Here is a 23,276-nt window from a genome sequence, read left to right as displayed (position 1 = left end):
AATTTCAAGTTATTTGGCAATAGGTTGTATTTGCTGTCAATTTGTTTCTAGAATTCCACTACAGTGTTTCTCTTCTAGAATCCCAATAAAGTGTGATCCCCATCATTAACAGACATTTTTTTTACTACCTCTGAGTACTTCTATTTAAAATTGCTTCATGCATATTCAAAGAACAAACCAGGCTGCTACTGGGCAATATAATATACCAAGACACATTATGGGGTATATGCAATTGCGGTCGAATTCCCGAAATTGTCGAATTTCGGGAATTTTTCGCCAATAAAAAAAAATCGTCAATGCAATTCAGTGCTTTCCGTAAAAAAAAACGGACTTTCAAAAACGGACTTTCAAAATTCGACTTTTTGAAATTCGACTTTTGTCAAATTCGACTTTTCTGCAATGATACAAGTGCTGCAATTCGACCAAAGTGTATTCAATTCAAGTTTGGAAATTCGACAACAGTGCTTTTAGACAGTTAATTCATCATTTTCAATCCGCCACACTTTGGAGGGTGAAACCAATAAAAAAATTTTAAAACATGTTTTTTTTGGTGTTTTTTTTTTTGGGTAATAGCATATCTATTTATATTAGAAGGGATTAGGTACTTGGTTTGTCTTTTTTGGAGGCACAAGTATTATTTATATATTTTTAAAAATATATTTATTTATTTTTTTATAGCTGGAACGGTAAAATCAAGGAAAAAAATGGCGTGGGGTCCCCCCTCCAAAGCATAACCAGCCTCGGGCTCTCCGAGCTGGTCCTGGTTCTAAAAATGCGGGGAAAAATTTGACAGGGGATCCCCCGTATTTTTAAAACCAGCACCGGGCTCTGCGCCTGGTGCTGGCGCAAAAAATACGGGGGACAAAAAGAGTAGGAGTCCCCCGTATTTTTTACACCAGCATCGGGCTCCACTAGCTGGACAGATAATGCCACAGCCGGGGGTCACTTTTATACAGTGCCCTGCGGCCGTGGCATTAAATATCCAACTAGTCACCCCTGGCCGGGGTACCCTGGGGGAGGGGGGACCCCTTCAATCAAGGGGTCACCCCCCCAGCCACCCAAGGGCCAGGGGTGAAGCCCGAGGCTGTCCCCCCCCATCCAAGGGCTGCGGATGGGAGGCTGATAGGCTTGAGATAAATGTCAGAATATTGGTTTTTCCAGTAGTACTACAAGTCCCAGCAAGCCTCCCCCGCAAGCTGGTACTTGGAGAACCACAAGTACCAGCATGCGGGAGAAAAACGGGCCCACTGGTACCTGTAGTACTACTGGGGGAAAAATACCCAAATAAAAACAGGACACACACACCGTGACAAGTACAACTTTATTACATACTGGCGACACACACATACTTACCTATGTTGACACGCCGACTGCCACAGTCTCCGACGATCCGAGGGTACCTGTGAAAAAATTATACTCACCTTCCAGCGTCCAGAGATAAATCCACGTCCAGAGTATAATCCAGGTACTTGGCAAAATAACAAAACGCAAAAACCCGTGCCAGCGGACTGAAAGGGGTCCCATATTGACACGAGACCCCTTTCCCCGAATGCAGAGACCTCTCCGTGACAGCTGTCACTGAAAGGTCTCTTCAGCCAATCAGCGAGTGCAACGTCCTTGCACTCTGCTGATTGGCTCTGCGCGTCTGAGCTCAGACAGCGCATCGCAAAGCCTTTCCATTATATTCAATGGTGGGAACTTTGCGGTTAGCGGTGGGGTCACCCGCCGGTCAGCGGCTGACCGCGGCTAACCCCCCCCCCCCCCCTGCTAACCGCAAAGTTCCCACCATAATGGAGAGAGCTGTGCGATGCGCTGTCACAGCACAGACAGCGCGAAGCCAATCAGGTGAGCGCCACGTAGTAGCGCTTCCTGATTGGCTGAAGGGACCTCAGTGACAGGAGTCACGTGGGGTCCCGGCACATTCGGGGAAAGGGGTCTCATGTGTCAATATGGGACCCCTTTCAGTCCGCTGGCACGGGTTTTTGCATTTTGTTATTTTGCCAAGTACCTGGATTATACTCTGGACGTGGATTTATCTCTGGACGCTGGAAGGTGAGTATAATTTTTTCACAGGTACCCTCGGATCGTCGGAGACTGTGGCAGTCGGCGTGTCAACATAGGTAAGTATGTGTGTGTCGGCAGTATGTAATAAAGTTGTACTTGTCACGGTGTGTGTGTCCTGTTTTTATTTGGGTATTTTTTCCCCAGTAGTACTACAGGTACCAGCGGGCCCGTTTTTCTCCCGCATGCTGGTACTTGTGGTTCTCCAAGTACCAGCTTGCGGGGGAGGCTTGCTGGGACTTGTAGTACTACTGGAAAAAAACAATATTCTGACATTTTTCTCAAGGCTATCAGCCTCCCATCCGCAGCCCATTGGATGGGGGGGGACAGCCTCGGGCTTCACGCCTGGCCCTTGGGTGGCTGGAGGGGGGGGACCCCTTGATTGAAGGGGTTCCCACTCGTCCAGGGTACCCCGGCCAGGGGTGACTAGTTGGATATTTAATGCCACGGCCGCCGGGCACTGTATAAAAGTGACCCCCGGCTGTGGCATTATCTGTCCAGCTAGTGGAGCCCGATGCTGGTGTAAAAAATACGGGGGACCCCTACTCTTTTTGTCCCCTGTATTTTTTGCACCAGCCCCAGGTGCAGAGCCCGGTGCTGGTTTTAAAAATACGGGGGATCCCCTGTCAATTTTCCCCCCGCATTTTTAGAACCAGGACCAGCTCGAAGAGCCCGAGGCTGGTTATGCGTTGGAGGGGGGACCCCACGCCATTTTTTTCCGGGTTTTTCACGTTTTTTTAATTCGCGGCAAAATCCGGCAAATCGGCCGTTTTTCGCCCGCGGGAATGTCGAATCCGTTTTTCATTGAATATGGTGAATTCCGGCAGCCACCTGCCGGAATTCACCTGTCGAATTGTGTCGAATTAAAAAAACGGCGATAATTTGCCGCGATTCGCCCGCAATTGCATATACCCCTAAGAGGGAAATGCGGGAGTTTGTGTGAAAATGCCTATATTGTTAAAGCGGCAATCATTTGGACTCTGAGCTGGCCAGTCCATCTGGATAAATGACTGCCGCTTTAACAATACAGGCATTCTCACACAAACTCCCACACATCCGACTTCTCGCACCCTACAACATTTACCCCTAAATGTTCCAATCATGCTCTCGCACCTTTGTAGCCAGGCCACATGTTGTGAGTAGGAAGCTTCTTTGTCTAACATTATTCTAAGCCAGTGTGAAGGACATATTTGCTCTGCAAAAATACACCATGTAGAATTCATATCAAGCTTTGAAAGGAAATAATAGGATTTTGGTACTTACCAGGTAAATCCTTTTCTTTGAATCCATAGGGGGCACTGGAGTACTCTTGGGATATGGACGGGCTTCCGTAGGAACAGCACTGAATATTTAAATTTAGAAACACTCCACCCCTCCATATCCCCGAGCACTTCTCAGTGTTTTTTACTGAGCCGAACAGGAACTATAGAGATGTTGACAATGGAGTATTACATATAACATAACTGACAATAACGAAGTTAACACATAACGTTACTGACAACTAAACAGTTGACACCCTAACCAGCACTTGTAATTTGAACCAGTCGGTGAAAGTGTGTTACCATAAGATCCTCAGAACTAACCACAAGTAGGTAAAACTGCTCTGGGTGGGCGTCCAGTGCCCCCTATGGATTCAAAGAAAAGGATTTACCTGGTAAGTACCAAAATCCTATTTTCTTTATCATCCACTAGGGGTCACTGGAGTACTCTTGGGACGTACCAAAGCTTCCCCCGTGGGCGGGAGAGCTGTTTGGCACTTGTAACACTAGGCGGCCAAAGCTAGATGCTGATGCCGCAAAAGTATCAAACTTGTAAAAGCGCACAAACGTGTGCACTGAAGACCATGTAGCCGCCCGGCAAAGCTGCGTCGCAGAAGCCCCACGACCAGCTGCCCATGAAGTTCCCACAGAACGTGTGGAATGAGCGGTTACTGACGTAGGCGGTTGTAACCTAGCATGAAGGTAAGCCTGACGTATGGTCAGTTTTATCCATCTGGATAAAGTTTGTTTAGATGCTGGCCAACCTATCTTGGCAGCATCATAGAGAACAAATAACGTATCCGTCTTACGAACTGAAGACGTTCGGGATACATAAACGCGTAATGCGCGTACCACATCCAGAGTTCCAGAATGTGCTGTCAACACAGGAACTACTATTGGTTGATTGATGTGAAAAGATGACACTACCTTTGGTAAGAAGGCGGGATTCGTCCGAAGTTCCGCTCTGTCATCATGAAACACCAAATACGGTGGCTTGCATGACAAGGCACCCAAATCCGAAACACGCCTTGCTGAAGCTAAGGCTAGGAGAAAAATTGTTTTCCAAGTGAGAAACTTTATATCCACTTGTTGTAAGGGTTCAAAATATGAAGACTGTAAGAACTCCAAACCAGATTCAAGTCCCATGGCGCTGTAGGTGGAATGAATGGAGGCTGTACCCTGAGTACACCTTGGAGAAAAGTGCGTATAGACGGCAATAGAGCCAATCGTCTTTGAAAGTAAATTGACAAAGCAGATACCTGCACCTTTAGTGTAGATAAACGCAATCCTCCATCTAACCCTGTTTGTAGAAACAACAACAGGCGGCATACCTTGAAAGCTGATGTCGGAAATTTCCGAGCTTCACACCAACCTATATAGGCACGCCATATTCTGTAATAATGAGCTGCCGTAACCGGCTTCCTAGCTCGTAACATGGTTGGTATAACTGAATCTGGAATGCCCTCTCTTCTTAAGAGGGCGGTCTCAACAGCCACCCCGTCAAACGCAGCCGCGCTAAATCGGGGTAAAGAAACGGACCCTGTTGTAACAGGTCTGGACGTATCGGGAGCGGCCAAGGATCGTCTGCGAGTAATCCTCGGAGATCCGAGAACCAAGCTCTCCGAGGCCAATGAGGCGCCACTAGTATGACTGTGACCGACTCTCTTTTGATCCGTTTTAGCACCAGAGGGAGCAGCGGAAACGGTGGAAACAGATACACAAGACTGTACGGCCACGCGACAGTGAGAGCATCCACCGCCACTGCCTTTGGATCTCTTGTTCTGGACACATACTGGAACGTTTGGTGATTGTGTCGAGATGCCATCAGGTCCACCTGAGGATAACCCCATCGCTGAACCCACATGTGAAACACTTCTGGATTTAATGACCATTCGCCTGGATGAAAATCCCGACGACTGAGATAATCCGCTTCCCAGTTGTCCACTCCCGGAATGAACACGGCCGACAATATCACCTGGTGGCATTCCGCCCAATTGAGGATTCGAGCTACTTCCCGCATTGCCATGCGGCTTCTCGTTCCTCCTTGTTTGTTGATGTATGCGACCGCCGTCGCATTGTCCGACTGCACTTGGACAGGCTGAGAGCGAATCCTGTGCACTGCTTGTCGTAGCGCATTGTAAATTGCGCGGAGTTCTAGAACATTTATAGACAGCAATTTCTCGTGATCCGCCCAGAGACCCTGGAGCTGACAATTTTGAATTACCGCTCCCCAACCTCTGAGACTGGCGTCCGTAGTTAGAATTATCCAATTCCAAAGTCCGAACCGTCTTCCTGCGGTTCAATTGTGTTCCTTGAGCCACCAGAGCAGAGATACTCTTGCTATTGGCGACAACCTCACCCTGTGGTGAATCTGCAGATGCGAGCCCGACCACTGGGCAAGCACGTTCAGCTGAAATGGACGAGAGTGAAATCTTCCGAACTGAAGCGCCTCGAAAGCTGCCACCATTGTGCCTAAAAGGCGAATGCACAAGTGTACCGACACTGTGCGTGGCTTGAGCACTAATTGTACTAGATGGCGTAGCATTTGTACTTTCTGTTGTGGTAGGTAAATTCTTTGATTGACCGTATCGAGAATCATACCTAGGAACTGAAGGCGTTGAGACGGAATTAGATGTGATTTCTTGAAATTTACAATCCAACCGTGGTGAACCAGTACATTGTATGTTAGCAGTGCATGTTGGGTAAGTATCTGCTGAGACGGAGCTTTGATGAGCAGATCGTCTAAATACGGAACTATTGTCACTCCCAGGGATCTGAGGTGAGCTATCATCACAGACATCACTTTGGTGAATACCCGAGGCGCTGATGACAGGCCAAACGGTAGAGCCTGAAACTGGTAATGGTTCTGGCGTATTGCAAACCTCAAGAATTTCTGATGAGGCTGCCAAATTGGAATGTGTAAGTACGCATCCTTGAGGTCTAGCGCAATCATAAATTCCTTGGTCTCTAACCCCGCAATCACCGAACGTAGAGACTCCATTTTGAATCTGTAGTAAGTTACGTACTGATTGAGCCCCTTTAAGTTCAATATTGGTCTGACTGAGCCATCCGGCTTCGGGACCACAAACAGACTTGAATAATAACCCTGACCCTGTTGGTGTACAGGGACCGGAATCAACACTGCCGAATCCAGTAAGGACTGAATGGCAATTTGCAAAACCGTCCTCTTGTCGTCCGACAGAGGCAATCCTGTCTTGAAAAACCGCAGAGGCGGAAGACAGTCGAACTCTATTTTGTAACCTTTTAACACTAAATTGCGGATCCAGCCCTCCGCGGATGTGTGGAACCACGCCACATGGAACGTCTGAAGGCGTGCTCCCACAATTGGAGAACCGAGATGGGCTGGTAACCCGTCATGCCACTGGCTTGTCGGTAACCTTAGCGTCTTGGCGAGTTGTGTTGGTTTGATGGAAACCACGTCCTCGACCACGTCTAGCAGGCGTGGCTGATCCTCTGCCACGTCCTCGAAAGGGCTGAGGTCTAAAGGATTTGAACGAAGGTCCAGCGTACCGTCTTCTTGGAGCCGGTGGAGGCAATGGTAAGAAAACCGACTTACCTCCCGTAGCCTCCGCAATCCATGCGTCCAATTCTGGACCAAACAACTTCTTGCCATCGTAAGGCAACGCCTCTATACTTCGTTTGACCTCTGCCTCCGCCTGATAAGTACGCAGGTAGAGTGCTCTTCGTGCCGTAACTAGCGACGATGAATTATTAGGTTTTCATTATGTAGAGAAGATTTGAGTTCTGTAAGCCATATTATGAGCGCCTTAGTTACCCAAATGCCAACCAATCCAGGTCTTAGCATCACACCTGCTGCTACATACATGGTTTTTAGCATAGTTTCTATCTTGCGATCTGAAGGATCTTTAAGCGTAGTAGCTGCTGGCACTGGTATGGTTAATTTCTTGGTAAGCTTTGACACTGAAGAATCAACTATTGGTGGATTCTCCCATGTACACGTTACCGAGTCTGGAAACGGATAACTAGACTTAAATCTGCGAGGTATAGAAAACCGTTTATCTGGATTCTGTCGTGTTTCTACTAACATCTGATTTAGAGAATCCGACACAGGAAAACTTACTGGCGTCTTCCGTCGTTTAGTAAATACGACCTGATCATTGGTGAGAGGCTGCTCAGCTTCAGGAAACCTTAGAGACGGACGTACCGCTCTGATGAGATCATCAATGCCGGAACTGTTAACATCCTCGCCATCTGACTCCACTTCGCCCTCCTCACCCTCATCGTGTTCCGTGAGGTCTGGCATGGAATCATCAGAATGCAACATAGCAGACACTGGAAAATCATAAGACATATGAAAATTATCCTGTTTGCCCAAAATGGATTTGGACCTTACGCAAGGCTGAGATGCCTCCGGTAGTTCTGGCGGTCTCACCCTAGACTCAGAGCTTATCGTTTCTCGCTCCAGACGAGCAGCGGTCATTTCTGTCTGTAATCTATCCAGTACATTTACTAACATACCCCACGGAGGGTCCGGTGAGGACATTGGTTGTAAAACTGGCGCAGAAATGGTATTCTGAACGGAATCCACAAAACATACTGTACATGTGGTAGATGCATCCGGTAACACACTGCCACATACTTTGCAATTATGCTTTTTAGTTTTTGCTGGTGCCTTACTCATTATGGCGACAGACAATACAATACACAACAAACAGACACCTGCACGACTCAGTAAAATAGCAATAAGGTGTGATAAAGCTAAATATTTATCATGTATATAACCCTTTATGAGGTCTAGGAACACTGTACGCTAGCTACGTAAGAAGTACCGTAAGGGTACGTTAGTTGCGTATCGATCGCTTAGCCGTGATCTAGACGCTCAAGCGTCACGTTCACTCACGGCCAAGAGATCACAGGCAGACACGTTATTGGCTGTTGACTATCGTAATGATTCGCTATAGCGTAGCGGCGTTCGGGACCACGAGGAGATCACCAGCGATGCAGACGCTCACAACGTTAAACCTTTATATCTATACCTCTAACAATGAAATACACAGTAAACCTTAGTGTAGAGATAAGGTGTAAGTGCAACCTTGTGTAACCTGATTACCTACAAAGCTGCTTGAGCGTCACCGACGCTCAGAGAATACTCAACACTATAAAGAATACACAGATACCTGGCTTAGGGTCCGAAACCTATTATATGTATTATGACTATTACTTGCAAAAAGAATCACAGTACAAAGCATACACTACAGTATAACATAAACCAACTAACCAGATAACTACACAGGAAATATAATACAATACAGTTCAAGTCTAATCAAGGGAAAATACGAGAGAAAGAGAAGAGAGGGAGAGAGAGAAATGGCTCACAGTAAGATAATATGATTACGGAGAAAACTTACGCACAAGGGGAACGATCGCATGCGCCTCGATATCCAGCTCCCGATTATCAGCAATGAGAACCGTTGAAGAGAGTGAAGTTGGATATGGTCGGCCTGCTATTTATGCTCCACACACAATACAATTCAATGGTCCCTACAATCTCATTGTTCATTGGACACAGGAATTCGGCTTCGCATTATAACAAAAGGTCATAGGTTGATTCATACAGGTGGGCTGTGACTATTTCCAACTGCTCAGGTGGGAGGGAAACTGAGTTTCCCGCCGCATGGGTAATAAAGTGCAAATAAAGTAAATGTTCATAAACTTCTTATGTCCATAACTATTCGCACGAGCGATTGATCTGCTTCAAACCAACACCAGAATATTTCTAATTAAATATTCTTCCGATGGATACTAAACACCACTGTATTACTCCTATCTGACCCTTCGTATCAAACAAAGAGGGATTCCTCTGTTCATGAACATTCTATATTAACCAAACTTTCAGAATCTATCAAAGGGACCATGACCTACAAAATACATTATTAGTGAAAATATGTAATGATTGAGTCGCACGCTATGATCGCATAAACTCTACCGTAAATACGCATACCATGCGCCTGCGGGTGCCCGCGACTGTGAGTATGTGCACGTACAGGAGAGCGTACGCATGCGCAGCACGGACCTGTGTGCGGTGCAAATATGGTAGTGTGCATAGAGATATTTTTCTGACTTTGACAGTCCACCCTTTGGCAGTCAATAATAACTGCCACTTCCTGAAAACATTTCAAAAGGAGAAAAATATATGTCAGGGGTTAATTCATTTCCATGGTTGGGTAAGGGAGGAGAGAGGAGTAGGTGGGAAGAGGGTATGACCTAGTGAGATAGCAGAAGCATGTGTATAAGAGTCCATGTTTGGGGGGTCATGTATCATCGTGCCGTACGTGTTGTAAATCAAGCTTCGAGGTATTGCGAAGTATACATTTGAATTCCTTCTTATCCTGTGGTACAGGTCTGTGGATGGGCTGTCAAACTTTACCGAGCTCTTTTCGGATTTTGAACAAAATGGGGAGCACATTTTAGTTGATGATACATGAATGGGGGAATATGTGATTGCTGATATCTGTGCCTGTATTCCCTATACTATGTGTGTCATTACCTGAGGGTTGTAGAAATGAAGAAAAGACATAATTACGGTAAATGCGGTGGTATTCTATGTCAGGTTAATGTACATCTGTCGGTTGAAGTTTTGTTCGGTATCAGTTGAAAGTCGTCTTCTTTGCGCTGTTTTGCTCATTAAGCGTGAGCAATAAGCTTTGTCAATGCCATTAGATTTACAAAAAATGTTGGGCTAGCGTAATTTTAAGAATTCTAGGGAAACTGGGGATCCATGGCAAAGTTCATCAAGTGTCCATATCTCAAGTGGTCAAAACTTCTTCTTTGGTCTATCCGTTGTCTGTATAGCGTCTCATCAACTTCCTCGTCCAAGGGGGTCTTGTTATCTTGGAGAAAAACCAGAAAAACAGGTGAAAGAAACGGACCGTAGAAATCGCATTTTCATCACATCATTGTTTCTATTGTTGGGTCGTAAATCAAATCCAGGTTAATTACAGTTTCCTCACTCCTCAAACTCATCACTCTGGTACTTTGTTTGCACCTCATTACAGCCTGCCCGCATCTAAATATCAATCCAATCGATATAACGACACCTAAGATACATAGTAGAAACTTTCCAACATCCATTATGACTCCTTGAGCCCAGTCTCCTAAACCAGAGAACCAATTTCGCGGGTTCAACCATGACACCCAACCAGTCAGCTCATTACCTACAGCAGCAAGAGTGAGATTGTGTTTTCGACGAAATTCCCACTTTAATTGGAGAATGTCGTCCATCTTTTGGTCTATGACCTCTACCGGATCCTCGGTGCTATTCGTGATATAAGTGCAACACTTCACGCCGTACTGTGTTGCTAATGTAACACAATATCCGCCTGTCACTGCTGTGAGGTAATTAAGAACCATTCTATGCTGTACCAGTTCTGTTTTATAAGCCTGAAGTTCTCTTCCAGTATATCTAAACGTGTCATCATACATTTCAGTGATATTATCTAACAAATTGGCGAGTGCGGAAATGTATCTATAATTCATCACTCCTCGAGCGGTGCGAGTGAAATCTAACGCCACCAGAACCTGAATCCCGGTGGATTCATGGATCAGATCAGAGGCCAGGTGCTCTAACCTTTCTGACAATTGTCTTTTAACGAGGTGCTCGTAATGAGTGTGAGTATAAGGAGCTTGGGCACCACGGTGTATGTCTTTCATTTTATCATGAGTTACAGTCATTACTTCAGGCAATACTCTTCCAATATAACACAATCCTTCAGAGTTTGGGGCAAGCCACTTGTACGCCTTTCTCCCGCATATGAAATATGCATCATCGGGGAGAACATATGGGACGGAGAAAGACATTACCATATTACACACCTTCCAGGTGAAATCTCTTAGCCCTAATTCTTCCATCTGCTTAATGCACGTATCAGGTTGTACGATATGTGCACAGTATCCTGGTGATACTTCTCCAACTCTAGTGATCCTATTTCCTAGGGTGTATCTATACCGGAAAGATTTTCCTCTACTGGCTATGTGGCGTACAAGCTCTGTATCTGTAGGCATTCTATCTGCTCTGTGTGAAAAGGTCATGGTGTGGTCGCTCCATGATACTTCCCAATTTCCCGGCTTTCTGGAATTGGAGATGTTAAAACATAATAGGGACCTATCCACGTGGTATTGGTGGAGCTTCAAACTAGGAGGGCTGGAGATATTAAACCTCCGGTCCACCGGTCTCCCACCATTTAACTCAAGTACCTCCCCTATCGTTAAAGGAAATGGTACTAGCCCTGATTTGCTATGACCCTGAGGTACTTGAGAGCATACCCAACAATCTGTTTTGTTTAATACATTACCCACTAAGGTGTGATAATCACTCAATGGATGCCGGTCCATATGGATATTAAAACTGGATTGGCATTTCTTAATGCACCCATCTTCAATGACATTGTTACAGAGCCTACAGATACAGTTTTCTTCAGCTAACAATCCGTCACAATTTCTTCTATGATCAATGCTATCGGATCGTTTTCTGATACTCGCCTTTGCTTGTTGGTTAGGTTGATCTTGGAAAACTACGCCTCCATCTTTATCATCAGAACCCATTCCAGAACCTCTATCGACCTCCATGGTACTCTCGCCGGAACAGACTGCTCTGGTCAACATCATGGTCAACAGGAAAATCCGTATCACAGTCTCTTGGGGCAAGTCCATCTTTGAGGAGGAGACGAAGAAGAATGAGAAGGAGGAAAAATACATTTGAGGGAGAGGGGATGGGAAGTGGAGAAAAACAATAAAAGGGAGTGGGGAGTCGACAACAGCTCTCGGTCTTCAAGGCTCAGGTGCAGCCTCAGTCCTCCTGGAACAGACACTCCAGTGATACAACCTCTACCGTCTGTTCCTTATCACGGGACTTCTCTGGATCAGCAACCTTCTTGCAGTGGGATGAATGGACCCAAGTCTCTCTCTCAGCAACCTTCAGTGCTGTAGTGCTAGTCAATAAGACCTGGTATGGTCCTTCCCATCTGTCAATAAGGCAACCTGAGCGTAGAAAATTTCGTATCATTACATAATCCCCAGGTTCAATGTCATGACAACTACTATCAGGTAGATCAGGAATCACCAACTTTAGATTATCATTTTGATTCCTTAACTGTTTACTCATGTTAATCAAGTATTTTACAGTTACTTCATTGTTACATTTCAAATCATCCTGAGGGTTGATCATGACATGCGGTTGTCGACCAAATAAGATTTCAAAGGGGGACAGATTAAGAGGGGACCTGGGAGTGGTTCTGATACTGTACAATACAATGGGTAAAGCTTCTGGCCATGTCAATCCTGTCTCTGCCATCACTTTACTCAATTTATTTTTAATAGTGCTGTTCACTCTTTCGACCTTCGCACTCGCCTGTGGACGGTACGGAGTGTGCAGCTTGCTATCAATTCCCATCAACTTACACATTCCTTGAAAGACATCACCTGTAAAATGGGTACCCCTATCACTTTCGATTATTCTAGGGATACCATATCTACATACAAATTCCTGCACAATTTTCTTAGCTGTAAACATAGCGGTATTTGTAGCTGCAGGAAATGCTTCGACCCAATTCGAGAAAACATCTATACAAACAAGTACATATTTCAAATTCCGACAAGGGGGTAATTGAATGAAGTCAATTTGTATTACCTGGAAAGGGCCGCCGGCAGGTGGGATATGGGATGGTTCTGTTGGTATTGCCTTTCCAATATTCTTTCTCAGACAGGTAAGGCATGACATTGCTCTTTTACTCGCATGAGAGGAGAATCCTGGGGCGCACCAATAGGCTCTTATCAATTTGCACATTCCCTCCTTGCCTAGATGAGTCAGCCCGTGAGCTGCTTCAGCCAGACATGGAAGATATGCTCTGGGGGCCACTGGTTTACCATGTCCATCCGTCCAGAGTCCTGAGGACTCTTGGCCACATCCCTTTGCCTTCCAGACTGCCTTTTCCTGTGTGGAACACAAATTTTGCATTTTACACAACTTCTGTGTGTTGATGGTATTGAATACCATCAGTTGTGTGGTGTCTGTCTGTATGGGGGTAGCAGCTGCTAACTTAGCAGCTTCGTCTGCTCGGCTGTTACCAAGTGATACCGGGTCTTGGCTAGATGTGTGTGCTTTACACTTGATAACAGCCACTCTGTCGGGTTCCTGTATCGCTGTTAGAAGCCTTTTTATGTGAGCTGCATGCGCTACCGGTGTACCAGCTGCCGTCATGAAATTTCTGAGGCGCCATAAGGCTCCGAAATCATGGACTACCCCGAATGCGTATCTAGAATCGGTGTAGATATTGGCTGACTTACCCTTAGCCAATTCACATGCTCTGGTTAGGGCGACCAGTTCAGCAACCTGGGCTGAGTGAGGTGGGCCTAGCGGTTCCGCTTCTATGGTGTCTTGGTCATCTACGACTGCGTATCCAGTACACAAATCTCCCGAGTCTGACTGTCTGTGACAACTACCGTCCGTGTAGAACGTGAGTTCTGCATCTTCCAGTGGGTTGTCACTGATGTCAGGCCTTGCGGTAAAATTTTGGGTCAAATATTCCATACAATCATGTGTATCTTCCTTTGTATTAAATCCTCCTTCCCCAGCACTCTCACCTTCCACCCTTTGTGCCTGACCAGGCACACCTGGGAGATATGTTGCAGGGTTTAATGCACTGCATCTCCTTATGGTGATGTTTACGGGGGCCATTAGTGCCAATTCCCATCTTGTAAACCTCGCTGATGAGACGTGTCTGGTTTGGGCAGAATTCAGTAAGGCTGATACCGCATGTGGCGTATGGATTGTGAGGTTGTGGCCTAGCACGACATCTTCGCTTTTTGTCACTAGCAATGCTATCGCAGCAACGCTTCGCAAGCATGTGGGGAGGGATCGCGCTACCGTATCTAGCTGAGCGCTGTAGTATGCAACTGGCCTGCTGGCATCACCGTGTTTTTGGGTTAGTACGCCTGCCGCGCAACCAGCACTTTCTGTTCCTTATAGTTCAAAGGGTTTCCCATAGTCTGGCATACCTAGTGCTGGTGCCTGCGTTAGGCACTGTTTAAGTCTCTCAAATGCCATCTCAGATTCGTCTGTATGCGAAATCCGATCAGGTTTGTTTGAGGAGACCATTTCCTGCAAAGGTAATGCCAATATGGAAAACCCTGGGATCCAATTACGACAATACCCACACATTCCTAAAAACGTTCTGATCTGTTGCTGGGTTTGTGGCAGGGTCATGTCTCTAATTGCTTGGATTCTATCAGCGGTCAGGTGTCTCAGTCCTTGTGTTAGACAGTGTCCCAAATATTTTACCTTAGTTTGGCATAATTGCAACTTGTCTTTGGACACCTTGTGTCCGGTGTCTGAAAGATGAAACAGAAGCTGTTTCGTATCCTTCAGAGATGCTTCCAGTGAATCTGAACACAGTAATAAATCGTCCACATACTGTATCAATACTGATCCACTGTCTGGTTGAAAAGACTGTAAACAATCATGCAAAGCCTGAGAAAATATACTTGGACTATCTATGAAACCTTGGGGTAATCGAGTCTACGTGTATTGGACTCCTCTGTATGTGAATGCAAACAAATATTGGCTGTCAGGGTGCAGAGGTACCGAAAAGAAAGCGGAGCAGAGGTCAATAACAGTGAAAAATTTGGCAGTGGGAGGGATTTGCATTAGGATGACAGCTGGATTTGGCACTACGGGGAACTGACTCTCAACTATTTTGTTAATCCCCCTTAGATCCTGCACTAGCCTGTAACCCCTCCCCCCACTCTTCTTAACAGGGAAGATGGGACTATTGGCAGTGCTGGACGTTCTTACCAGAATGCCCTGTTGTAGCAAGCGCTCTATTACTGGGTAAACCCCTAACTCCACCTCTGGCTTCAGAGGATATTGTGGGATTTTTGGAGCTATCCTACCATCTTTTACTTGTACAACTACTGGAGCTACGTTTGCCATTAATCCAGTGTCCTGTCCGTCTTTTGTCCAAAGTGACTCTGGTATCTGAGATGTCATCTCTTCTACTTGGGATGGATTCCTATTTGTCATAATGGTATGTGACATTAATTTTGATGGGGAGTCTAACATGTCTCGCACTTCCTGAGCGTGTTTCTCAGGTATGTCCAAGAATACACCTTCAGGAGTACAATAAATGACGCACCCCATTTTACACAGTAAATCTCTTCCCAGGAGATTGGTTGGTGCCGATGCAGCCAGCAAAAAGGAATGCTTGGTATGCAAAGGCCCTATTGTAATCTCGGCTGGTTTGCTAACAGGGTAGTGCTGGACTACTCCTGTTACTCCCATGGCTGGAATTGTCCTACCAGTGGTCCTCATGCCCACTGTCGAATTTATCACTGACTTGGCCGCCCCTGTGTCTACAAGAAAGTTTAAAGTTTTACCAGCTACATTAATTGCGACCTCGGGTTCACTTTCAAGGTTGGCAATCAATTTCACTGGTTGCAGATTACAGGTATGGCCACACCCCTATTGGGTATGGTGACCTCCCTGAATCCCGCTGGCAGCAACTATTTGTGAGGGAGATAGTTGGGAACTACCAGAGGCATGCCAGTCTCTGTTTGGGGGATATCTTTTTGTTTCCCCTGTATGTGGCTCATAACTCCGTTTCTGCGGACCTTGCTCCCAATGTCGTGTGTCGTGTCGTTGTCTAGGGGGTTGGTATGATCTTTGCGAATTTTTCGCTCTACAGTCTCGTGCATAGTGCCCCTGTCTTTGACAAGAATAACATGTTATCATAGTTGACTTACCCATAGGGTTGGATGGTACATACGCAGGCTGTTTTGTGGTCAGAGCCTGTATACTTACTGACATTAGCTTATCACTCTGCGACTCCCTGTGTCTGGTGATGTTTCGGTCGTGATCAATAGCAGCCTCTCTCAAAGTGGACACTGACAGACCTCGCCAACATGGTTGCGTGGTCTGTACCCTTGCCTTTAATGTTTCCTTCAAACCATCCATTAGTACAGACACTGCTATTTCTCGATGGTTTGGATTTGTCCTAATGTCCTCTATACCAGTGTACTTTGCCATTTCTAATAGTGCCCGGTGAAAATATTCTGCAGCTGTTTCTGACTCTTTTTGTTTAATGGAAAATATTTTGTTCCATTTAACAACTGCTGGGAATTGCTCCTTTAACTGTAAGTTTATCCTTCTTACGTTATCTTTGTTGTACACATCTGTAAGAGGTACATCCAGATCTAGTCCACAATCAGCTAAAAATTGAGCTGAGTCGACATTGGAGGGTAAACAAGCTTTTAGCAATATCTGCCAATCTTTATTATTGGGCTCTAAAGTGTTTCCTAAGTCTGTGATGTATTTTTGGCTGGCAACTAAATCTTTTCTAGGGTCAGGGAATTCAGACACTATGGTCCTTAATTCCATTCGGGAAAATGGGCTGTACATGGCAATGTTCCTTATGGGAGTGGCTCCTGATACATCTGTCTTCCCATTGGGAACTGCTATTACCCTAACAGGAGTAATTCTAACAACCTCATTCTGTGTAGATTCTACAGCTTGTGGTGAAATAGTCTCAGCATAATGCATGGTGCCGTACTTACCAGTTGATACGACCTCACCTATCCCTCCGCTAGGGGCCTTTACTAATCTCGTGGGTGTTGCTGTGCCTACTGTGGTCTCGGCTATGGTGGCTGCTAGAGAGAGCGCTGAAATCGTTGTCGCTTCGTCCTCTTGATCACACTCCTGAGGAAAGTTCAAAACAGGGTACAACTTGCACGGGTTAATACTTGCATGGGTTAATGGGTTAACATTATCATTAACATTTACACAGTTACTAAGTGATTTTGTGTTACACCTTAGTGCGTCCTTCTCCGTAATCAACTTCTCTCCTGATATATATGGTGGCGGCGGGGCCGTGGCAATTAGTTTCCTGTTAGAGCCAGATCCTGCCGCCTGAGCCAAACCTCTCTGTATCTCACCTTCCTGTTGCCACAACTGTAAATAATCATAATGCTGAACTCGTCTCTTTGTTGATTTTATGAGACATATCCTCCTCCTTAAATTTTGTAACACCTCTGGGCTGAAGCTACCTATTCTTGGGAATTTCTCCCGGTCTTGTACCGTCATTCTCTCCCATTCATCACATAAAACCTCTGTGTGACTTCCATATTTCTCACACATGATATACCTGGCCGACCCAATTGGTCGGACCACTGAATCAACCCGAACCGAGGTTGATCGCCCCCTACCTGAACAACTGGCCCCCATAACTCTGCAGGCGTTGCTTGCTCTACCTCTGATCTCTATATCAAGGTCTTCAGCGAACCCTTACAGAAAACCAGATTGTTCACAATAGGCCGACGGTGGTGGTTTACCGAGTACCCCACTCACTCGCCCACGCCGACCAATACGACCTGATCACACCGATATGGTGCTGGCGTACTCGACCCAGGGCACCTATAAAAACCGTTGTTTACTGGAACATGTGAGGGCTATCCGCAGAACACTTACTCTTTCCAGTAAAGGTGAGGTTTGTCAGATAGTTCCTGAGTGACCAGCGAACTTCCCTTCTTGAAAAATAAAAAATTACACAAATCACGTCAGAATGTACAAATAGCGTTTGTGACCCCTTTACTCTAATGGTACTAGGTCAGATTACTAACTACTGTACACAATTACGTGCGGTCCAGTCGTTCAGTACACAAACAACTAAGCTTGTGTACAGAAAGACCAATGGAATCGAAACTTACGACTGCGAATTCCTTCAGCCAGAGCTTGTACGGCCTATATGGGTCTTGCACCAACCCTTCTCGGTGTTGTGCCTCTGAACTGTATAGCGGACTTCCCTGTTTACTGTACCTGGACCTCCTGGTCTGTTATGACCTCCTGGTCTTGTTTTGTACTGGTCCGCTATACTCTAATGCTCAAATATTATGTTTAACCAAGGATGCCTCCCTAGCCACCGTGCACGTCACTTACACGCGTGTACCTCACGAGTACTCGACTTTTCTTGTGGTTCAACCTTTACGTTATATAAACTTATGTAATACAAAAACACTCACTCATCACATGTACACTTTTGCTTCTATTTCTATTTCTGCGCAGAAATTTTTCTTTAGCCCAGCTGTGTTACCAATTAGGAGCAGGATCTGTTAATTTAAATTTTGGATTTTCCAAAAATAGACTTGCGTTATTTATCGCCTGTGGCGCTATTTACCGCTTTGCGTTACTTATCGCGTTGCGTTAAAAATCAACTTATCGTGACGAGCTACGTGGGCGTAACCGGACGCTCCGTTGCGTAATGTACGCTGCGTGCGTCCGCCTTTGGATTGCGTACACAAGTCTTTTGTTAGGGACACGTGTACGCAAAGCAAAGATCCACCGTAACACAATTTATATTTTTATCAATGTAGATGATCCCTGGTCATCTACCACACAACACACTGACTTCGCCTTATCTCCCAGGCAAAACTGTGTGTTTGTCTATCTTTTAACTATATTACCTTTACTCTTAAACTATGAAATAACGGCAAATCTTTTTTTAGCACTTCTATCGACTATAAAACTGGCAGACAGGAGACTGATATACGAAAAATGAAAAGAAAAAGAAATGCAGATATATATGTGTGCGTGCGTGTGTACGCAAGACAGAAAAATACAGTTTTAAAAGACACTAGCGTTTTGTTCTTACCTCCGGTTCCCGGATTCCTTCAGCACTCTTTTATCTAAGTGAAGCAGACGCTTATCCCGTCAGCACTACGAGACAACCTCCCGCCCTTTGCTGAGGGATAATGTCTGCTGATCTACCTAGTGCAGATATGTGAAGGACAGGACGAGCCGCCAATTGATAAAGCTAAATATTTATCATGTATATAACCCTTTATGAGGTCTAGGAACACTGTACGCTAGCTACGTAAGAAGTACCGTAAGGGTACGTTAGTTGCGTATCGATCGCTTAGCCGTGATCTAGACGCTCAAGCGTCACGTTCACTCACGGCCAAGAGATCACAGGCAGACACGTTATTGGCTGTTGACTATCGTAATGATTCGCTATAGCGTAGCGGCGCTCGGGACCACGAGGAGATCACCAGCGATGCAGACGCTCACAACGTTAAACCTTTATATCTATACCTCTAACAATGAAATACACAGTAAACCTTAGTGTAGAGATAAAGTGTAAGTGCAACCTTGTGTAACCTGATTACCTACAAAGCTGCTTGAGCGTCACCGACGCTCAGAGAATACTCAACACTATAAAGAATACACAGATACCTGGCTTAGGGTCCGAAACCTATTATATGTATTATGACTATTACTTGCAAAAAGAATCACAGTACAAAGCATACACTACAGTATAACATAAACCAACTAACCAGATAACTACACAGGAAATATAATACAATACAGTTCAAGTCTAATCAAGGGAAAATACGAGAGAAAGAGAAGAGAGGGAGAGAGAGAAATGGCTCACAGTAAGATAATATGATTACGGAGAAAACTTACGCACAAGGGGAACGATCGCATGCGCCTCGATATCCAGCTCCCGATTATCAGCAATGAGAACCGTTGAAGAGAGTGAAGTTGGATATGGTCGGCCTGCTATTTATGCTCCACACACAATACAATTCAATGGTCCCTACAATCTCATTGTTCATTGGACACAGGAATTCGGCTTCGCATTATAACAAAAGGTCATAGGTTGATTCATACAGGTGGGCTGTGACTATTTCCAACTGCTCAGGTGGGAGGGAAACTGAGTTTCCCGCCGCATGGGTAATAAAGTGCAAATAAAGTAAATGTTCATAAACTTCTTATGTCCATAACTATTCGCACGAGCGATTGATCTGCTTCAAACCAACACCGGAATATTTCTAATTAAATATTCTTCCGATGGATACTAAACACCACTGTATTACTCCTATCTGACCCTTCGTATCAAACAAAGAGGGATTCCTCTGTTCATGAACATTCTATATTAACCAAACTTTCAGAATCTATCAAAGGGACCATGACCTACAAAATACATTATTAGTGAAAATATGTAATGATTGAGTCGCACGCTATGATCGCATAAACTCTACCGTAAATACGCATACCATGCGCCTGCGGGTGCCCGCGACTGTGAGTATGTGCACGTACGGGAGAGCGTACGCATGCGCAGCACGGACCTGTGTGCGGTGCAAATATGGTAGTGTGCATAGAGATATTTTTCTGACTTTGACAGGTGTCTCTGTATATATATCTGGCCAAGTGCAGTACACGTGGCCAGTACTAAGAAATGTGATCCCAAATTCCCACTACACCCCTGCGCCTCCGGTGGAGTAGAGATGTAGGACAGGAACGTTCTGGAATCACAGGAGGAAGACACAGGAAGCATGGTTAAACATGGCTGCCATGCAATCTTATACATATAATCTTAGTGCTGGTTACAAAACTTTCACTGATTATAATGCAGCCTCTTATCTGCTGCTGCAGTATTTCATATGCCGCTTATTGCCCCTGTATTTATTATTGTTTGTCCCCCCTGTAATGGCTGCCTGCTCTTTTCGACTCAGAGCAGCGGCAGCACAGCGTGTGGGGCCCCAGCGGGTATCGCAGAGCGCTGTGAGCCCGAGTGAGCCGCGTGTTGGGACCCGGAGCAAGAACGGCGGCCAGCCCCGTGAGCGAGAGAGCTGCGGCGGCCGGCGGCCTCTGAGAGGAGATCAGCGCCTGCACGGAGGTCTGCTGTGGCCGTTGGGAGGGCGCTGAGTGGGGAGAGCAGCGGCGTGGACAGACGCCTGGAGCGCTAAGCGCTAACAATGTCCCCACACCTCGGGGCGGCAGCGGGAGCTGACCGCCCCGTCCTTCACATACCTGAATCCTGCAGTTGTGCGGAGGCTCCGACGGGGCTTCTTAAACAAGCGCCGGCCAGCCTGTGCAGGAGGCTGTGTGTGTGGCTGTGAGGGAGCTCTTTCAGAGAGGCCCGACACGCCCGTGCTGCTATCAGCAGCTGCACTATCCCTGACCCTGCCTTTTGGAAGGGGGAAAGGGATGTGTCAAATAGTAGAAAAAAGAAAAAAGAAAAATTAAAAATGTCTTCAAGTAACCGTGACTTCAGTTACCGAGCTGTTGCCACGTGGAGCACAGAAAAAACACTGAGAAGTGCTCGGGGATATGGAGGGGTGGAGTGTTTCTAAATTTAAATATTCAGTGCTGTTCCTACGGAAGCCCGTCCATATCCCAAGAGTACTCCAGTGACCCCTAGTGGATGATAAAGAAATTGCGATGTGTATCAAGTCCCATTTGGAATTCAGCTGTCTGTAATGGGGCGTGTAGATCAAAAAGATATCTGAGCTTTACAATGTACAAGTATGTAAAGTACATTTGCACTAGGAGGTCATGCTAGAATGGAATAATATTTTACCTTAGTGCCTCAATGAATACCAAGATTTTTGAATTTACTGTGTAGTCAAAATGAAAAATATAGCACAGCAAAAAATAATCAAAAACAATACACGCACTCACCAGTTTGACAGCTTCATCCGTTGTGTGGGAGGCTATTGCTAGGATTTCTGTATGTGAATTGAATACTTGTGATGAAACAGTGGTCACCAGGTTCATTACAGATTTCACAGGTTTAGGTTTTGTGTGTTGTAGGCAGTCATCAAAGCCATATATATTCACAACTCCAGAGTTTGACCTGAAACACAAAGCCCAGGTAACTAGTCTGCTGAGCACATGTGGGTTATGAATATGCCCTCAGTTGCAAATCAATCACAGGGGTACAAAGGTGAGCAGAAAAAAAAACAAAACAAAAAATAAAAATAAAAACAGGTGAATAATCAGCTGAACCCAGGGCTGGTGCTAGTCCTCTCAGTTGTCCCCTTTCCATCTGAAACAGTGCCACTTCCCCACTAATGTTCCCCACTAATCCAAGCTGTTTACCTGTTAGCAGAGGTTAGGTTTGGTGTCTCTCTCTCTTTGCTGGCCCTGGAAGTGTAGAGCTTGGCTGAGACACCATAGCCAACTATACATACAGTAGGTATATTCAATTAGGGTCGGATCCATTCCGACATGCATTTGTCGGAATGGATCCGACAACCCCTATTCAATCCCATCTCAATTCGACTTTAAAAAAAGTCAAATTGAGATGAGACCTGTGAGCGGAGAAGAGGGGGGAGACCAGCGGGGGGAGCCGCAGGCAGACGGAGGAGAGCAGCGCTGCAGAAGGATGTCTCACAGCCGCCAAACCTCACGGCAGTGTCCACCCAGCTCCAGCAAGCGTGACCTCACTTGCTGGAGCCGGGTGGACGCTGCCGTGAGCGGCACGGCTGTGACACATCCTCCTGCAGCGCTGTGCTGTAGCGCTGCTCTCCCCTGTCTGCCCGGGGCTCTCTCACCTGTCTCCTCCTCTCGGGTTCCACATCTCAGTCCGACATTTTTTTATGTCGGACTGAGATGGTCGGAAACGGGGCCAAATTCTGTCGAATTTGGCCCTGTTTCACTAAAAAGTATGCAAATCGGCAGCTATACTGCCGATTCACGTACTATTCGACAAGTCGAATTCCCAGACTTGTCAAATAAAAACAGCTGGGATTGAATAGGTCGAATCACAATTCGACCTTAAAAAGTCGAAAAACTGCCGTCTTTTCGACAGACAGCAGCTTTCGACCCTAATTGAATATACCCCATAGAGGAGGAGCAATAGCCTCACTTGAAGTAAATGCAGCCAGTAGCTTCTTATTTTCATCAGTCAGTGGCATTACACTCATCCAGAGCTTTAGGTGCCCCAAACCACAGAAACATTGGGCAAGTGCCTAAGTTGACCTAATGGTAACTGCTGGCCATGACAGCACACTGCACTTTACTTTATGACAGCAGCAGAAGCAGTACTGCAACCCCACCCCCGCAACACATATATGTGCCTTTCAGATACATTTTTGACAAGAGAATGCAGATGGGAGCAGTAAACAAATATATTACTAAACACT

General features: G+C 45.7%; 1 protein-coding gene across 5 annotated transcripts in view; it reads right to left on the bottom strand.

The window, feature by feature from the left end:
* UTP18 (UTP18 small subunit processome component) overlaps window positions 1–23,276 on the bottom strand; it is a 134,292-nt gene that overhangs the window by 8,451 nt on the left and 102,565 nt on the right. For all 5 annotated transcript variants that reach the window (XM_063961256.1, XM_063961259.1, XM_063961255.1 and 2 more), the window contains one exon: window positions 21,811–21,985. In XM_063961256.1, the coding sequence (XP_063817326.1) occupies window positions 21,811–21,985 (175 nt within the window). The remainder of the gene's footprint in view (window positions 1–21,810; window positions 21,986–23,276) is intronic.

This window comes from Pseudophryne corroboree, chromosome 3, assembly GCF_028390025.1.
Source record: "Pseudophryne corroboree isolate aPseCor3 chromosome 3, aPseCor3.hap2, whole genome shotgun sequence".
Lineage (NCBI taxonomy): Eukaryota > Metazoa > Chordata > Amphibia > Anura > Myobatrachidae > Pseudophryne > Pseudophryne corroboree.
This window is presented reverse-complemented; position numbering and strand designations above follow the sequence as displayed.